This window comes from Canis aureus, chromosome 27 (genome assembly GCF_053574225.1).
Source record: "Canis aureus isolate CA01 chromosome 27, VMU_Caureus_v.1.0, whole genome shotgun sequence".
Classification (NCBI taxonomy): Eukaryota; Metazoa; Chordata; class Mammalia; order Carnivora; family Canidae; genus Canis; species Canis aureus.
The window spans coordinates 37,507,763-37,527,559 of NC_135637.1; the positions used below are offsets into that span (position 1 = coordinate 37,507,763).

General features: G+C 45.3%; 1 protein-coding gene and 1 long non-coding RNA gene across 2 annotated transcripts; both read right to left on the reverse strand.

Moving 5' to 3' along the window:
• Positions 1–837: 837 nt before the first annotated feature.
• On the reverse strand, positions 838–17,668 carry LIPF (lipase F, gastric type). Its single transcript, XM_077874826.1, has 10 exons — positions 17,550–17,668; positions 14,614–14,729; positions 14,318–14,435; positions 13,297–13,495; positions 12,624–12,733; positions 7,927–8,063; positions 6,282–6,428; positions 4,034–4,105; positions 3,120–3,191; positions 838–1,158 (listed from the first exon to the last, which is right to left on the reverse strand). Exons 2-10 carry the CDS (start codon positions 14,716–14,718, stop codon positions 922–924), a joined length of 1,197 nt encoding a protein of 398 aa, XP_077730952.1. The 5' UTR covers positions 14,719–14,729; positions 17,550–17,668; the 3' UTR covers positions 838–921.
• On the reverse strand, positions 8,701–12,102 carry LOC144299313 (uncharacterized). The gene is made up of 2 exons (XR_013366017.1): positions 10,460–12,102; positions 8,701–9,927 (listed from the first exon to the last, which is right to left on the reverse strand). It is a non-coding gene; the product is annotated as an uncharacterized LOC144299313 (long non-coding RNA).
• Positions 17,669–19,797: the final 2,129 nt, after the last annotated feature.

Below are 19,797 nucleotides of genomic sequence, written 5' to 3' on the forward strand. Positions count from 1 at the left end.
GTGAGCTGACCTTAATTGAGCTGATAGCTTAATTGGATTTTCATGAGGTCAAATATGCAAAACAGCAAGTAATATCCCCAGTGCACAGAGGGGGAGGGGGCGCAACGTACTCAATCTCAGCCATGCACCTGGGGTGTCAGTATTCAATCCCAGGACCATCTTTGGGCCACACCCGTGACTCACGTCTCACAATCTGTGTTGGGTTTGGCAGGTAAATGGAATGGGAGGACTGGGAGAGACATTCCACTGCCCCAGGAAGGTGTACTCTCAAGTGTTTCCAGATTCATCTTGGTGAAAAATAAAAAATTTAAAAATGATTTTATTTTATTAAGTATTTATTTATTTATTTATTTGAGAGAGAGAGAGAGAGAGCGCGTGTGCACGCACGAGCAGGGGGGAGCAGCAGGAGGAGAAGCAGACCCCTGCCCCGGGCAGGGAGCCCAGACACAAGGCTCCATCCTAGGACCCCGAGATCATGACTTAAGCCGAAGGCAGACGACTTAGCCGACTGAGCCACTCAGATGCCCCAAATTTAAAAATCATTTTATTTTTAAAAATTTTTTTTTATAAATTTTTTTTTAATTTTTATTTATTTATGATAGTCACAGAGAGAGAGAGAGGCAGAGACACAGGCAGAGGGAGAAGCAGGCTCCATGCACCGGGAGCCCGACGTGGGATTCGATCCCGAGTCTCCAGGATCGCGCCCTGGGCCAAAGGCAGGCGCCAAACCACTGCGCCACCCAGGGATCCCTAAAAATCATTTTAAATTCAAAAATTACCAATGGAAAGATTGTTGATGCTAACACATTTCTGAAATCAAAACCATGGGAACAATCACCGTGTCTCAAACATGATAGAAAACCACGTGTGAGAGAAGAACGTATTTTGGAACAATAAAAGAATAATTCCTTAAATCTAGAACTACTTATTATCTGTTCCCATCATGGAAACAATTTCATTGTAAACCGCTTGAGGGGCATCCATGGCCCAGATAAAGTCCAAGTGATTGTAAGGAGGAATCTTCCTGTGGTAAATGAGATTGGGGAGCTTGGAAAGCAAAAGGTCAACATCGTGAGGGTCGGCCAGCAAGTCGTTGCCACCGTTCCACACTGCGATTGGCACATGCATGTCTGTCAGGTTGTAGTAGGGAGGCGTGCTCTAAAACACAAGAGAGGGAAAAAAAATAAAACACAAGAGAGGAAGAACCCGGTTTTCACAGGTGACCGCACTTTAGACCCCAATACTTCTTCCTTGGCCAGAGGCTATGACATTGGCTGATGATTTTATTTTTTTATTGAGATGCAATTGACATAAACATTGTGCTAATTTCAGGTGTGCAACATAATGATTTAATATATGTACGTGTTATGAAATAGTCGCCGTAATGAGTCTAGGTGATGCCCGTCACCCACGCGTGGTTATAATGTTTTTGCTTGTGATGGGAACTCTGAAGATCCGCTTTCTTGGCAACTCCCAAATAGACAATACAGTTTTGTAAGTTGTCACCATGCTGTACTCTATATCCTCAGGATGTATTTAGTTTATAAACTGGAATTTTGTACCTTTGGACCACCTTGACCCAGTTCATCCACCCAGTATCGCTCACCTGTGACAACCACTCATCCGTTCTCTGTCATCTATGAACTCAGCCGTTGTTTTTGTTTTCAGATAAGCAAAAACATGTAAGTGAGGTCATACAGTATGTGTCTTTCTCTGACTTATTTCACTTAGTATAATGCCCTCAAGTTTGATGCGCCTGGCATGGTCGAGTTTTCTAAGCAGATTCCTACCAGTGATTGCCCAGAGACAGTCGCCTTTATCCACAGAGCAAAGTAGCTGCGATAGGTTTTAGGTCAGCGCTTTTCAAACTTGAAAGCGCCTGTGAATCACCCGGGGATCTTGTTAAAATGAAGATTCTGACTCAGTACATCTAGAGGAGGAGCCGGGACTCTGCATTCTCGGTGATGCTGGCGCTGTTGGTCCTGGACCATGCCTTGAACAGCAAGGCTTTCGATGGTAATTCTTACAAATTAAAAACTTAGATTTCTACCCAAGCTCAAGGAAGTGGATTTGCGTGGGTCGTAACGGTAATAGACTGTCTCTACCCAGACACTCTAAAGTATGATCTTGAAATGCCTTGAGTCATTTATTTTGGCTTTGTATTGATTTACCAGTATGGTCAGTTGGTAGGCCAGTCAGTTCACTAAGGGGTTGTATTTGTTGAATGCTTACTTGATTTTACTAATGATCCGATAAAATTCCGATAGAAACTATCACCAGTCCCATTTGCTCTTTCTAAATCACCATTTACACATAAATTTTAAGGAGGTTTATGAAGCAAGACAAGGGAATAAGTAAGGAATCACCAATTTTACCATTATCGACAGAGAATTTTGTTAGTAATGAGAATTACTAATCCAATATACTAAGTTTTCTATATTTCTATATTCCCATCTTATATAATAGCCAACTCGTCATAGCAAGATATTTCATCACATATAATTTTCCATAGTATTTTAACCCTTCACCATGGTGGAGGATATCCATAATAATAAACCTACTTTCCTTTATTCATGCTCCATTGTTCAAAGAGTTTTCTAAATGCTACCTTCTGGCTCTTAAATTAGTGTCACTGCTCAGTTAGTCGAAGACCATCCTGTGCTGTTTTTGGCTTGGCCGGAGGGAGGGTGGGCTTGGGATTTGTTATTCCAGGTCCTCTAAGATAAATGTCTCTGATTCCTGGTAGTAGAGCCCAGTAGAAAGGTAGATACAAAGAAATTCTGTGTCTGGGGGCTTTAAGGAGGCGAAGGTTGGGGGGAAAGTGTTTTCAACAATGTTTGATCTGATGAGGTGTCTTTAAAGACATCAAAATGTCACAAAACTGGGGGGCTTGGGGGACCATCTTCTCTACACAGCGCAAAGCTGTGGGAGAAGGGAGACGGGCTGACATCTGCGTGATGAAGGGATTCCAAGGAAATTACCGCCTACTTCCTAATTGCCTTAAGGATGAGTCTGGGCACCAATGTTCCTTTGGAAAATATACGCATGGTCATCGTAATTTCAGCCTTTTATAGCTTTGCCTTTCAAAATGTGAACAACGTCAACGTGAAGAAGCTTACCTGATGATAGTGCATCATGTTCTGAACTGGGCTTCCCCAGTCAAAAGCTTGGAACTTCCCAGACTTAACAGCCTAGTGCAGAGAAATGAAGAACACGAGTAAATAAAACCTCTCCTTGCCATGTGGCAAACAAAATTCGAATCCTTCCGTTTAGTTTACTTGCAATTCAAAAAATTTTTGAAAAACATTCTTCCCCTTCCAAAAGCTAAGACTATTGTTCATCCAGGACCAGGTACTTGTGCAAGTTTAAATGTGGCTTTGCCTGAAATATTTTTTTTCTCATGGGCCGAGTCATAAAAAGTCCCTCATTTCTTTGCTGCCCAAAGGGACGTTTTCATTAGATTTTATTTTTATTTTATTAGAAAGAATTTTTTAAAGGATGAGACAGAGGGGAGAGGTAGAAGGAGAGGAAGAGAGAGAGAGAATCTGAGGCAGGTTCCACATTCAGTGCAGACCCTGACCTGGGCTCCACGTCACGACCCCGTGATCATGACCTGAGCCGAAAACGAGAGTCAAAAGCTTAACTGATTCAGCCACCGAGACGCCCCTTATAGGATTTCCATTCGTGTGGATTGATAGTTATTTTCAGCCGGCAGCCACATACTAAAAAAATTCCCTGCACCTGGCACTATTATAAGACTGTGCTTTAGGTAAAGTGCCAGGGGATCAGGCACATGGAAGAAATTTTATTTTATTTTTTCATTTTAAAAGATGTTATTTATTTATTCATGAGAGACACAGGGAGAGAGGCAGAGACCCAGGCAGAGGGAGAAGCAGGCTCCATGCAGGGAGCCCGACGCAGGACTCGATCCCGGGACCCTGGGGTCACGCCCTGGGCTGAAGGCAGATGCTCAACCGTTGAGCCACCCAGGGGCCCCACAAAAGAAGTTTTAACAGCATTTGAGAAATGATACCTGGGACCAGTGGAGCACGTTCTGAACCGATGTTCCTGCTGGATTATGTGACAGATACACATCCAAGCGACTCTAGAAAGCAAATGCACACGCAGATGTATATTTGGTTCCTTAAAAGCAGCTAAGATTTACATTTCTCTGGTCCAGGTCAAGTGCCTAAGGGTAGCATTTACCAAAGGACACGAGCACCACAGCTCCATGCTGCTTTAGAGCTCGCAAAGCACACGTGCCTGAGCCAGTTGGGTTTGTATCCACTCAGTGAGGACAGCTCATCACCCCTTCTATCAAAAATGGGACGCGGGGCTCTGGGAAGTTTAGAGAAACGTCCAATGCCATGCAGCTCGTATTGGGGTAGTGCCAGAGAGTTTAATCTGGATCTCTAACTTCTCAGCTTTCTCTCTCCTCTGCCCAGGCACAGAGTGCAGTAAATATAATGTCCACACACAAGCCTCTTGCTTGGCAGCCCTATACGTGCATATGTAATTATAGATACGTACGTACACATCGTGTGTGCGAGAGTCGGCACACGTGTATAGGACACGTACCATCCTAGTGCTACCCTGCTCTCCTAGAAGTGCCCTAATCCACGTGGATCAGACTTCAGTCGACAACCTGAAATCCGTCTCTGCTGTATAGACTAGTTCGTAGTGGATCTTGGTGGCTCTGTGTAGAGGATCATGGACAGAGTTGAACGAATTGACTATCATCGCAGAAGAACGAAGTATCTCTCCACAGAATCTTCATGCAGAAGGATGAAATCGCTAATCTCCTTGGCTCCTCTTGTCTCTATTTTACTATGATTTTTCCCCAGAAGGCTCTTATGGACGCAGTGCAGTAATCGGGGCTGCGCTTTCTTAGTGTGACGAGGGTAGACGGCTCCGTCCTTCCCACATACAACATGACAGATGTTCCCAGAGCCATGGAGACGGAGAGAAGGATGGGACTTTAATTCACTACCCAAAATAGAACCTAAGGAAAGTTCCCTTCGTTCATCTATGTTTTAAAATATCCACAGATTCTGACCAGCATTGGGAAGGAGAACGGGATGTCCTTGAGTTCCACGAGGGCAGGAACGTCTCTGCTTTCACCATTCTGTTCCCAGTAGCCACAGCACTTAGGAACGCCCCATAGATACCGTTTAGTGAGGAGGCACCTGGAGGTAGCATAGACCTTCTTCTCAATAAACTTGGTTTCCTCAGGTATTCAAGGGTCTATAACTAAACCGACAATGCTGAGTGAGGGTCATTTTCAACGTATAATAGTATTAGTAGCAAAGCATATGTTATTACGACGAACGATATGCTTTGAACTAGGTTCTATATGCTTGACACACATTCGTTCACTTCATCTCCACAATAATACATTTCGGGGACAAGGAAACCAAGACAGAGGAGTCGTGACTCAGCTCCAAAGACAGGATTCGAACGTAGGTCCCTAACCTGAATCCGTGCTCTTAAACTACTTTTGATACTGCGTTTTGTCATATATGTTTTATTTTTTTATTATTTATTTATTTATTTTTATTTTTTGTTATTTATTTATTTATTTATTTATTGTCACATATGTTTTTTTTTTTTTTTTTTTATTGTCACATATGTTTTAAAACCCAAACCTGATTCAAAGCAAGTGAAACAGCCAGATAAAGTATATGGACGAAAGCTGACATCCATAGTTGCTCAGAAATAAATTTTATAAAATTTATGGAAATGACTATCAGCACTAAGAACATTTATTCAGTGCTCAGACATTGGTGGAGGAGAATGTCAAAAATATCGTTCCATGACTCCCCTCGCAGAATTTAAATGTTACACCTTAAGAGGTCAGGAGTGGGTAGTGCTCACTATCTACAATTTTTTTTTCTACATGCTGTTTACTTAGGGGGAACTTGGTGCCAGCATGGAGCTGGAGGGAACGAAACTGGGAGCAATGATGTGACTTCCCTTGGGCTTGAACACAATTCTGAGGCTACTTCTACTTCTCTGGTTGGTTTTTGTTGTTGGTGGTGGTGGGTTTTCTTTTCTTTTTTTTTTTTTTTTAAGTAGGCTCCACACCCAGCATGGAGCCCAACACGGGGCTTGACCTCATGACCCTGAGAGCAAGACCTGCATCGGATGGTTCCCCAACAGAGCCACACGGATGCCCACTACTTCTAGCTGTTTAAAGTACCATGTCTAACTGGTGGTAGGACAAGGCATCGATCAAAATGTTGCTCAAAATATTCAGAATAGAAATGTCAATGCATACAAACCATGTTCAAGTTCTTAGTGTCAAATCCACAAATGATAAACAGGGCGTTGCTGCAGAGGAGATCCACCGTCTCGCGGGAGCACACCTCGGTGGCGAGAAATTGATCGAAGAAGTGGTGTGGGTAGAATATTTTGTTCCCAAATATAAGCTGAAAAATAAAAGCATTGATAGAGGTTTGCAAAAATCAACCGACGGAGAAGACCCATTAATTCGTCTGGTTGACCGGTTCAGGGGTGAATAGGCTCACGAGATGTTCATGGCTCGTCATGTCGCTTCGGGAATCCTAAATACGTCTCTTGTTTAATTCCCACAATAAAGTTGTGGAGTGGACAGGACAGATGATCGACTTTGAATATTTATTGTTCTGCTGGGAACATGGTGGCTCCCGGGAAGTGTAAGGCCCAAGGGGTTACAGTCTAGTCGGGCAAATAAGCGTCATGAAATAAGATCATGAAACAACGTGGGAGACATGTCGTGAGTAAGAGCTAGATGCGTGACGTCAGCAGTGGAACACGAAAGGATCCGGAGCAGAATGGTGAGTCTGCGCCACGTGGTCCGGAAGCCTCTGGAAAGACAATGAGCTGAGGTGGTCTGATTATTGAAAGCGTTTGCCTCAATTCTTGCTGAGGGAAGTATCCCAGCTATGACCCCATATCGCTCAAGAGGAGACAGGAGAGAGTCAGGGCCCTGTGCTGCCTACAACCGGCTGGGCGGTTATGCACCGTACAAGCCGGCATCCGGCCCCAGGCCCTAAGCTTCCGATCGAGGTCCAACATTCGTTATCAGCGGCTTTGAACCCGCTGTGCACATGGCCCATCGCCAAAGCTGAGCCCAGTAGTGAATAAACACCTGCATCCACGCGACAGTGACTCCACCCAAGGTCATCACGTGCATTCACGCTTTGAACAAGAGCTTTACAAACGCGGTTTGACTGCTAGAGAGTCTCTTGGGTGCTTGACACACAGTCAGTTCAGAGCGAAAGGAAATGAATCGTCCAGAACCACGGGGGGAAAGGGCATCCTGACTCCCCTCAGCCCGCAGGACAACGGTTCCCCCAAAGGAAGCAGGGTCCCGGCCCGCGGTGCCGGCTTCGGCAGGGGGAGAAGTAGGTGATCAGGTGCTGCAGAAGCACAGAGCATCCCCCCCACGAGCCCACGAGGCATGGCTTAGTGCATGCTCCGCACTCGGGAGCCCCACGTACAGGGGAGCTCGGGTGGGGGGAAGGCTTGCAAAGCCAAGGGCCTTCCAGGGGCCTCCCCGAGCATTGCTCCCCTCCTTGTCCTTCCCGTTCTTTTCTATCCTTCCCCTTTCTGGTTTCCTTGGTGCAGGTGGTTGAGGCTTCTTCTGTGACTGCTTTTGTTCCTCTCCCCGCTTCCCTGATTGTGGTTTCCATACAACTAGGGGGGAAACGTCGGTGAAGGGGAGGAGCACTCTGCCCCGCTAACCCACAGAAGTGGGGAGACGCAGAGACGAAGGGGGTCCCGCCTGCTGGACGGGGAGCCAGCCAAGGTCGGGGAAATAGAACACACAAGCGCACATCTGCACCGTCGGCCGTGGCCCTCCGCCAGGTGTTTCGCTCCCTTTCCCTCACGGCGAGACACGCGGACAACTTGGGATCCGAGATTCGGTTACAGAGAATCACATACCTTGAAGAGGAACGAAGGGACGAGCATGAGTTTGTTTAACAGGGTTTCGGTGTACTTCACGGTTGCAACGGGAGCTAATGCATAGAAGGTTTTGATCCGTTTCGCCAGCTTGGGATTGGTGGAAAAGGCGATGAAACCTGAAACAGAACAACACGGGCCAGTGGAGAAGGCGTGTGCGCGTGTGTTTTCCGAGCGTGACATTATTTACTCCGAATGCCCTGTGTGAAGGAGACGCTGACAGTCTCCGCTTGTTCGAAGAGATCAGATTTTAGTATCTTTGTTTTATTTTCGTAGATTCTCTCGGGGAACAGGAGGCTAGAACTTGTAAAACGTTATAATAGACTCTTTCATCTGACTGTAGAAAATAGGCCAACTTTACGATTCCCACGGGGGGGCAAAACGCTATTTATACTGCATGTAGGTCTTGAGGAGTTCAAATTCATGTCATTACAGTGAGATAATTAATCGGCATTTACTATGAGTAGGGTACGGAAGTGGGAAGATTAAAAACGTTTGAAATCCGACCAACTGAGATTTGAATCCTGGCTATGTGGTTTATTAGCTTTGTGACCTTGGACAAGTCACCTAAAGGCGAAGAGCCTCATTTCCCTCATCCTAAATATGGGGCTAATAGTGAGTGCTTCAGTAGGTTTTTTTGGGGGGAACCAAATGAGGTGAATTATGGAAGGTATTTCCCAGGACACTTGGCACAGCGTAAATGCTGGGTAAGTGAGTAGCCACAATAATTCAAACATTTCAAACACGGTGAATATATTCAGCTCTTGTCTGTAGTTAATTCTCTCTTTTTTTTTTTTTTTTTTTTTTAGATTTTATTTATTTATCCATGAGAGACCCAGAGAGTGAGGCAGAGACACAGGCAGAGGGAGATGCAGGCTCCATGCAGGGAGCCCAATGCAGGACTCGATCCCAGGACCCCAGGATCACACCCTGGGCTGAAGGCAGATGCTCAACCGCTGAGCCCTCCAGGCGTCCCTAGAGTTACGTGGTATTATGAACAGTAGCATATTAGTAGCCTGGGCTGTGAGCTAAGCTCTATATGGTCAAACTACATAGGACAATCTCTCCCCACGGTTAATAACATTAATTAAGACATTAATTAATTAATTAATTTTTCAGGCATTAAGAATGTCCTGGGGGGAAAAAAAAAGATTTTCAAATGTAAACACCTACCTTGGCCTAATTCTACTTGAGGAAGAATGGTCTTTGCAAGAATCCTATGTTTGGGAAGGGATCCTTTGCCTGCTTGCCCCAATCTGCAGATTTTCACCCAAAGGAAACAAGAATCACACATGAAGAGTTTGCACGGGTGTCTAGAGGTCCCTGCACTGTCAGGACGGGTGATTCTCAGAATACGCTCGCTTGCTCCCAATAAACAATCCTCTTTGAGACGCGATTCTAGCAAGGACACTCCTCCCGCCTCTCAGGACGCGGAAGATTCCGAGATGCGAATTCAGAGCGGAAACACCTTCCAGAAATCTATGCGTGCGGCAATAGCAATGACAAGTCCCCCGTCAGTGACAAAGAAGAACGGAATGTTCAAAGTTCAAATGACTCCAAAGAGTGGTAGTTTGGGGTCATTTAGTGTCAGTTCTACTCATCTCAGTAAATCCTGGGAAATTGTCTGCCTTGCGTCTCGAGTTTCATAACCCTGGATCATCGAGAGAAGTTTAAACTCTACTCGATGTGTGCTGTTTAAAAAAAGCAGCGCTGCGTCAGAAGTCAAGGCGGATTTCCCTCCAAAACGGTGACATTTTGGAATGGTTTGAGAAACGGAAGGAGTCAATTTTAGCAATCTAGAACATCTCCCCCTTTTTAATAAAGGATTGTGAGGAGTTCCTGGATGGCCCGTGGGTTGAGCATCCGATTCGTGGTTTCTGCTCAGGTCGTGATCTCAGGGTCGTGGGACCCAGCCCCCGAGGGGCTCCACGCTCAGTGGGACGTCCGCTTGAGATTCCCTTCCCGCACACGCACGCGCTCCCTCTAAAATAAATAAATAAATCTTCTGTTCTTTAAAAAAAAAAGGATTTTGAGTCAACCGTTGACCACGTGTGACTGATGCTGTGCTGTAACTGCCCAGATTCCTCTTCCTGCCTGAGGCCTTTGTCCAACCCCAGGGGCGGGGACGGTTGTGACTCGTCTCTGATTTCGCTTTTGCTCAAGAGGATCCAAGGTTGTCAAAGGATTCAAGGGAATCCCTTTCCCAGGGCACGTGTGCATCAAATGCTGGTCGGCAAGTCGGGAAAAAGGCTCGGCCGCCTAGTCCCAGTCAAGACTCTGAAGAGCCACCTCCTACAGCGTCGGCGGGGCCTTCGTGGGACGGTGTCACCTTCTCCCTCTGACTACTCTCGCTTCTCTGCCCTTGGCCCCAGAGGCGCTTGTTTATAAAACGCCCTGGATACCAATCCTCATCTCCCTGGGAACTGTGCCCAACCTCACGGACCTTTTCCTTTAAAATTCTATAGGTAAGGGACGCCTGGGTGGCTCAGGGATTGAGCGTCTGCCTTCCGCTCACATGGTGACCCGGAGTCCCGGGATCGAGTCCCACATCGGGCTCCCTGCAGGGAGCCTGCTTCTCCCTCTGCCTGGGTCTCTGCCTCTCTCTGTGTGTCTCTCCTGAATAAACAAGTAAAGTCTTTTAGAAAAAATAGGAAATGATTTTTAAAATTAAATTAAATTTTATAGGTGAGAGGCACCAGTGGATCAGTCGGGTCAGTCGGTTGAATGTCTGCCTTGGGCTCAGGTCTTGACCTCGGGTCCCGGGGTGGGTCCGGCTCAGAGCGGGGTCTGCTCCTCCCCCTGCTGGTGTGCTCCCTCGCGTGCTCTCTCCTTCCCACTTTACATAAGTGAATAAAATCCTTAAAGTCCTGTAGGTGCGATGCACACACCCAGCCGCCGCTTCACCTGCTTCCCTGTGTAGACGTCTACACGGGGCTGTTCTGAATGCTTGGCTTCCCACGGGCCGGGTCAGCAGCCACGGTGACGCCTGCACACACCCGGACACACGTCGTGGCTCCTCCCCGGTGGTCCTTCCCCCTCCCTCCGTCGCTCTCTCCATCATGCTCTCGGGCTCACCTGGTGCAGCTGTCACCCGACCGGGCCATGCGGTTGTCCCTACACCCGACCCGCTGCCAAATCCCTCCCTGACTTCAGGCCACAGGACGCCTCGGCAGCCCCCTGCACAGTTGGCCTCCTTCTCCTTCTTAGAACTCATTCTCCCCCCGCCTCCACACCAGGTCCTCCGCTTCCCTCCCAGCGCTGTCACCATCGTGTCTCGCTTCTGCACCTGATTCTTTCCCATCCTCCAAAGTAAGGGTGGCCCGGGCCTTGTCCCTTGGGCTCCTCCTCTCTCCAGTCAGAACGCGCTCCCCTGGTCGTTGCATCCTGGCTCACGTACATTTCGGGGTTTTCAGTCCGGTCCTCTTCCCTGAACTCCAGATTTGTATCCCCACCCGACTGCGTAGCCCTCCACTTCGATCTCCAACGGGTGCCTTGACAGCCAGCAGCCAGAAAACAGGGCCCCCGCCCTCCAGACCCTATAGAGCCCTTGTCACTGCCGACCCCTCGGGGCTGGGCATCCCCATGGCTCCGGGTGCTCAGGCCACAAGTCTTGTGTCATCCTGGACTCCTTCCCTTATCCCCTGAACCCGATGTAGAGGCAAGTCGTGTAGGTTGTACCTCCAGAACCCAACTGTGCACCCAGGCCCCACCCGCATCCGGGTCACTGCCAGGCCTGGAGAGGGTTACTCTGAGCCCCTAGCTGGTTCCTCTATCCTGGCCTTCATTCCTCACCAGCAGTTGGAGGGGATCCTGTCAATGGGGCCGTGTAACCTCTGATCCCATGGAGGAGCCTGAGGTTGGATCCTGGAACACCTGTCTTCAGAACTGGAGTTCCCTGTGGTCCCCTTTGCACTCAGAGTGAGAGCTGAAATCCCTACCACGGCCCGAAGCCCCGAGCTGTCCGGTCTTCTCGACCGCACCCCCACCTCAGCTCTTGCTTTGCATCCGATGCAGCTACACGGTGAGGCGCTTCATCCATCTCCATCCCTTGAACAGGCTGCAACCTCGGAGCCTGTGCACCTGCTGTTCCCTCTTCCCAGAGCTCAGTCTCTCAGGTGTGCACGGTGCCCCCCGCCCTCCTGCCCCAGGGAGTGCTGGTGCTGTTCTCGTCTGCACTCGCTGCGACCCCTCTGACGCTCCCGAACTGCCTGTCCTGATTTACCTGCTTCCGTGGCATCACCATTACCTAACCTACTCCGTATTTTACTTTCTAACCCTTGTTACTCTCCGCCTCCCCCTAGAGCATACAGGGACAGAAAGCCTCATCTACCTTATTTATTGCAATGCTCTTAGGACACATTGCGAACACTCCATAATTGTGGTTGGATGGATGGAGTAAGTTCCGCCTGGAGGTCGTGAGGGTGTCTCAGAGCGTGGGCTTGGGGGGCCGGTTGCCTGAACTGGTGGCTCAGCTACCCAGTCCGTCTACCTGCGTTGCCTTGCACAAACTATTCACTCTCCCGTTTTGTTTCCCGTACGTACAATAGGAATAATCATTGTCCCTATGTTGTGGGACTGTCGTAACCGTTACTTTACATGATGAACAGAAAGCAGTTGGCATGGCCACTGGGAAGGGGTCCCCACAGGCCAGACCACCCGCATCAGCTGTTTTTACCCACCAATGGTGGTGCCCTGGGAATGGCCAACGTAATGTAGCTTGTCCTGTCCCGTTTTCTTCAAGATGAAGTCAATGGTGGCGGGAAGGTCATATTTAGCCATCTCGTCAAAGCTGCAAGAAGAAAAGGGACAGAATACAAGTAAACACATTTCCTCGCTGTATTTCTAAAGGTCAAGCATTTCTATAGCCAAGCCTCTCTTTGGGAAATAGAAAACCAGGCTCTCGAAGCATCGCTGCTTCTAGGCCGTTAGTGTCAGGTGCTTTGGGCAGGGACTTCTTAGAACAGCCGATGTCATTTCTGAAGCAGAGCGTCCCAGCTACCACTGGATGCAAACAGGCGGCGTCTGTAGGTGGGGATTCTTTCCATTGCTAAACACGAAAGTCAGATTTAATGCTCCTGTGTGAGCCACGCCAGTGCCCCAGCAGGGGAGTCACATCTCCCTCTCATTCACTCCCCACACATCGCCTGGAACCATCTTTCGAAACGGGAAGCGGGCTTCTGCTATCCCCTTGTGGGAGACCGTTGGATCAGGATAAAAATCACCTGTTTTTTTCCTACTCAGCGTCATACGTTAAAACGGGACTGGAGTGGCGTTCGCGCTTGCGAATCCCCGTTCTTTTTCAACTCCATGTTTATTTTTAATTGTCCGTCTTTAATTGTCCCTTTTCTTTACCTGAAAGCCCAGAATTCGACGGAGTCGGGCGAGTAGTACAGATTCCTCCTGGCCCAGGTGTTGCCCCTGCTGTTCCCCAGCCACACGTCGTACCCGGCGTCGGCCAGGATGAAGGCCAGGCTGTTGTTGGGCAGGTTGGAGATCCAGTTTGTGGCTGATGCGAGCAAACCGTGTTGCAAAAATGCAACAGGTCTCCGGCCTGAGGAAGGAGATCGTATCCAAGCTTTATAAACTCATTTCTTATTCTCAGACAAACATGAAGACGGAAACGGGCTTTCGGACGAGTAGAGTTCATTTGCTTGATTGAGTTGAATATTTGGATCTATTATCTGAATTATGGGGGGTGGTCTCTCAAGTGACAAAATGTATCAGACTGTGCGTTTCAAACCTGTGCAGTTTACTGTCTGCCAATCATACCCCAGAAAGCTATTGAAAACCTTGTATTCGGAGGAAATTCAGCATGACGTCAGTTTCAGTGGATTGTGAGTGGGAAAGTGACAGGGATCCTGCTAACTCTGCTCTTTTAGATTTCACGATTCTCCCACAATGAGAAGAAGATACGTTTTTATTTAAATCACTCCATCTGTTTAGGAAAGGAGCCTCAAGTCGCCTCCCCATCCTTCCTACTGCAACGCCCGTCCTGGCTGACTTCCTGATGCCCCAGGACTCGGTGTGGTTATTATTCCTAGAGCAAGTTCTCCTTGCCCTCCACTGGCTGAGCTGGGCACTTTTGCCAGAACTCCCGGTGTAATATCCTCTGTAGAGCCCTAGCTCTAGCGTTGCACTTATCACATGTTATTCTAACCATCTGGTCACGCAGCTCATTGGCTTGATGGTGATCTCTCTGAAGATTGAGATTAGGCTTCGTCACTGTTGCATTTCCAGAATGAGCAAGACTCATTATGTCATAGGGAGCAATGAAAGGAGGAAGGAAGGGAGGAAAGGAACATGGATGGAATGCAGGGAAGAAAAGAGAGAGGGTGAGAGGAAGGGAGAAAAAGGGAGGGAGAAAGGATTATACCTATATTCTCTGAATTTTTCCTCCCATAAGGAATTCTGTCGATCCCAAGGATATAACCGTCTTCGGTCACAACTTCATATTCCTCAGCTGGGTATCCCCAGTAGGTGATCATCTGACTCTGATGAGGATAAACAAAGCTTTCCATTTTAGCTGAGTTTTTAAACGCATCTAGTAAGTAGATACTGTTAGCTGCTCTTGATCAGTCATGGAAAAGCTTCAACGCGCCACGATTCTAAGTCATGGCAGGAGCTCTCGGTTCTGTAGGATCCCCTCCCCCCACCCACCCGGGAACTTACTATATTCATGGTCACTTCAGGGTTTGTGGGATGTAATTTTCCAAATAAACCATGTGTGGTTCCAAGTGTAGATATCACACTCGCCGCTGTTAATAGCAGCCACATTGTGGTCTTGCCTGAAACACAAGAGTAACCGGTGCCATGGGTGTTAGCACTTTACACTTTCATGATGCTTGTATTTTGTGCTAATTTGACCTTCATGCAAACTGTACAAAAGCTTAGGTTTGATTATATTCTGTGGGGCAATGAACTGGGACGGGAGGACGGCCGCATAGGTGTTTTAATGCCTCATGTGTTTTCACTCTACTCGATTCCTTTTAAGAATGGTTCTCATTTGGTTTTCAAGTCATATTGAACACATCTTAATTGATAAAAATATCTTCAAATTCTCTGGCACTACATTCTATTATATTCTTGTTCGGCCTTATTTTTTAAGGTTTTGGCCAACTTATTTTGCGAGCCCAAAGTCCTGGGGCAGGGGGCATTGTGCGAACATTTGATTTTCCTAGATTCAGTCTCAATATAACACCCATTCCAACCCCTCATGATGTTTTTAATACAGCTTATAAATATTTATTAATCTGAGGTGATTATATGGGACAATTCCACTTCTGGGTATTTATCCAAAGGAAACAAAAAACTACTAACTCAACAAGATATCTGCACCTCCATGTTCACTGCAGCATTATTTGCAACAGCCAAGCCATGGAAACAAACTAAGTGTCTGTTGATGGATAAATGAATAAAGAAAATGTCACACACACACACACACACACACACACACACACACACACACACAAATACTATTATCAACCTTTAAAAAGAAGGAAGTCTTGCCATAGAGGACAATATGGATAGACCTCGAGAGCATTATGTTCAGTGAAATAAATCAGACAGTGAAAGACACATACCGTATGGTCTCACTTATGTGTCACATCTAAACAAACAAATCCCTAAACAAAAGCCAAACAGCTGAACTCATGGATACAGAGAATAGATTGGTGGTTACCAGAGGCAGGGAGGTAGAAAGGGGATGAAACAGGAGAAGGGGATTAAAAAGTATAAACTCCCAGTTATAAAACAGATGTCAGGGGGATATAATATACAGCACGGAGACTATAGTTAGTGTATTACATTTTTTAAGTTGCTAAAAGAGTAGATCTTAAAAGTTTTCATCTCAGGAAAAAATGATTCTGTATGATGATGGGTGTGAACTAGACTTATTGTGGAGATCATCTTGTAATACATACAAATATCGAATCCTTAATGTTGTAGACTTGAAATGGATATAATGTTGATCAATCATATTTGAATTCAAAAATAAAAAGAAAAAATACTATAACACTCTCTCCCCAAAGAGAAAAAAGTGAAGCAGATACGTTTGTATTTATATGAAAAGTTATCTCAAATGGATTGTAAAAACAAGGCACAGAATACAGTTCATTTGGTAGATGCAGTATAGTGTATGCGATACCATTTATGAAACTAAAAGTGCATCATTTGAAAAGTAAAATGAGAACACCATAATTATTAGGTTTCTTGTACCTACAACATAGTACACCCCAGTGACAAAATGTCCTTGCTATAAAATGAATGAATTTTTTGCTTTGAGTTACCTGAAAAACTGGATTGCCCAACTTAAAATTGATCAGCCTTGCTTGTCAACATGTGGTCCTTGAGGCAGCTGGTCAGCATTTTCTCTTGGACAATAAGGAATTCCCCATACAGTCAGACTTATTAGAACTAAACTGATGTTCTTTTCCATTTTTACCTCTTGATTGAAATTACAATTTTAAACTTTTTCCAAATGGGCACTTTTATGGCCCACTACTTTTCTGATCTTGTGATGCTAATTATCACTTATTTCTCAGCATAGACAAAATATTTGACATTAGATCCAGAACATCTAACCTCCCTTCTATGTTGTAACCAACCACAAGTTTGAGAATCCTCAGATATTAAGTTGCTGAAAAAGCCTCGAGGGAGAAGAGATATTTTCCCTCAAATATTTGAAGAGACACCACGTGGAGGACAGTTTTAAATCAATTCATTTTTAGTGTGTAGGAAATAAGTCTTTCCATAAATATTTGCTAAGTAACTGCTAAGTGTTGGGGTCCTGAGTGGCTCAGTTGGTTAAGCGTATGCCTTCAGCTCAGGTCATGACCTCAGAGTCCTGAGTCTGAGCTTGGGGTTGGGCTCCCTGCTCAGCTTGGAGTCTGTGTCCCCCTTTCCCTCTGCCCCTCCCAACCACTCGTGCTTTCTCTCCTTTCTCAAATAAATAAATAAATAAATCTAAAAAAGAAAAAGAAACTACCAAGTATCAGGAACAATATTTGGTGGTCACACATGGAAAGATTTTAATTCCACATAGTGAAGAGCTTTGTAAGACTTGGATCATTGGACTCAAGTGGGAATCTTTGGAAAGAGGTGATTTCTCAGTTGCTGATGTTTCAACAAAGGCGTATAACCATTTGTCAGAATTCATATTGAACACTTAGCATAGTCTCCAACCAACTAGAAAACCAGACTGAAGCTCTCAAGACCTCAATCTGGCCCTCTGGTCCAAGAGTTTGGCCCCTTAGTTAGTGTAGGATTAGATAAAATAGTGTCTCTTACAAATGGATTTTTAACCATGTTTCTACAAAGATATTTTAGAAAGGGACAAACTTGTACATGAAGGCCAACCAGCAGTTTTTCAACATTCAAAATGCTGAATTAATAAGCAAATCTGTCATCTAGTAATTAATAAGTTCACAAAAAAATTCAAGAATAAATAAGACCTTAGAAGAATGATCCCTAACTTAAATAGACACATTTATATTAAGATAAATATGCAACAAATATGAACACTTTTTAAAAATGAAAGAGTTGTGCTATAGGAAATAATGAGTTCAATAATTCAAATATGAATTTTGCCCAAAAGAAGTTATACTCACGGTCTCCTCAGAAACAAGATTATGTTTCTCTTGAAGTGTAGTGTTTTGGTCAACGTTGCCTTTACTTCTTATATACAAAACTTTCCATAATGGCCAGGATTACTCAGCCTCTGATTACATTTCCATAAATCTTAATATCTGGACATAATCTAAGTATCAGAGGACAAACCTAAAAATCAAATACCACATTGATTTTCACATATTGTTGAGTTAGCACCTTTAACTTCTAAGAACCACAAATATTGGCCAAAGGAGTTATGGCTAAAAATTATTTAGGGAGCATTAAAAATGATTCTTGATAAGCTTAAACATATAGAAAGTGTTGAACCAAAGGTATAAGGCAAAAGATTATGGAGTGAAGCCCAGATAAAGGGATTTAAGATGATAAAGGGCCTCCTCTTGTTCTTTAAAAATACAGTGCATAAACGATTCTGACTGGATACTTAAATGACCACCTGCAAATGAATGTAATCAGCAAGGATTAGTGTGTTATTCTGGTCTTCGACCAGGGTCTCTAACTCACCAGATAACGATCTAGCTCATATATGAAACCCAGCCACTGCCCTTTAAAAACATATGGGTGGTGTCATTTTCTTCATATAAGATCATTATCTGGAGATTGAACAATGTAACTGTGTTAATAAATGACCCAGAAAATTAAAAAAATGAGTCCTTCAGAAATACAAGTGATCCTTTGCAACCTTCACAGGCCCCTGTAGCTCACAGTGAGAGGGACAGGGAATCCTGCTTGGGCTTTTTAAAATAGTTTGCCGTGTATTAGGAATCACCATTTTTTAAGAAGTCCTTAAACTGCTGGCAGAAAGAGTGAAGGAATAACTGCTGCTGGAAAGCTATAACAGCAACTTCTCGCCAAGAACCCTCATACAGCTGACTGGGTTTGCTTGCTTTGAATAAACTAGGAAAAAGTTAGGGTTTATCAAACGCCACATGTATTTGCATGTTTTTATGTTTCTAATGTCTTGGCTTCACTGAACTCTGGTTGATTGTCATCTACGGTAAGAGATTTTCAAAAGGAGAAGACAGTGAGTGACACAGCCCGTGAGGGCCGGCAGGGATCGGGAAGGTTTTGGCGGCTATCCTAATGTCGTCTGAATTTACCTCACCAGTGCGTGACAAGCAGATTGACCGTGTTTCTCATGTCCTAGTTCGTGTGCATTTGAGCAGGAGAATGCAGGATGCATTCCCTTGGCCCTTTACTGTAGTTGGAAAGGATTTGGGGTCAGAGTGTGGGCATATATGAACACGAGCAGTCTTTTGAAGAGATCCGTGATTCCTGCCGTGACAGTGCAGCCAAATGGCCAAACACTTCTTGATAAGTGTGACCTTAAATTCTGATTGGTTAGGGGTAATCGTGGCAGTCTTTGAAACTAGGAAAGGGGAGTAGGTTTCCGTGTGCTGGGCACATGAAGGGCCATGAGGAAGCATGTGCCTCCTTGCTGCACCAGCCCCGCTACTCTCCCTCAGCCTGCTCACTGTCCTTTCAGCCTTGCAACTGTCTTTCACGTACACACAGTTCTCAGCACAGCCTTCATTTCCCTGACACTGTTTATCATCTCTCAGCCTTGGGCTTGTCTGCGTTCTGTGAGCGTTACAATGGAACCCGAGGGTTATCCTTTTTGTAGGACTTACTGATTGACAGGCTCTTTGTTAGATCTCTTGTCTTGGCCACAACACACACATGGAAACTCCTTAACTGTGGGGGTTCCACCTTGTTTAATCAACATTCTATCTCCATGGCCTACCCTTTGCTTGGAACAAAGTACATGATCCATAGCTATTGGATGAAAAAATGATTAAAGGAAGAAAAAGAATTGCCAAATCATCTATACACATGCATGAGCATACCAAATACACTTTGTGATAGTAAACTACCCAATGGAGCTTTAAAAATCTAGGGGGACTCCTGGGTGGCTCAGCAGTTTGGCACCTGTCTTCAGCCCAGGGTGATCCTGGAGTCCTGGGATCGAGTCCCACATCGGGCTCCTTGCATGGAACCTGCTTCTCCCTCTGCCTGTGTCTCTGCCTCTTTCTCTCTCTTTCTGTGTGTGTGTGTGTGTCTCATGAATAAATGAATAAAATCTTTTAAAAAATAAATAAATAAAAATCTGATTATTTCAATGCAAATCGAATGTAGAAGAGGATATTAAAATATGCATGAGAAAAATATACATGTATTAATTTATTGCTACATCTTATTTTTTATGCTGATGATAAAAAATTTTACTAA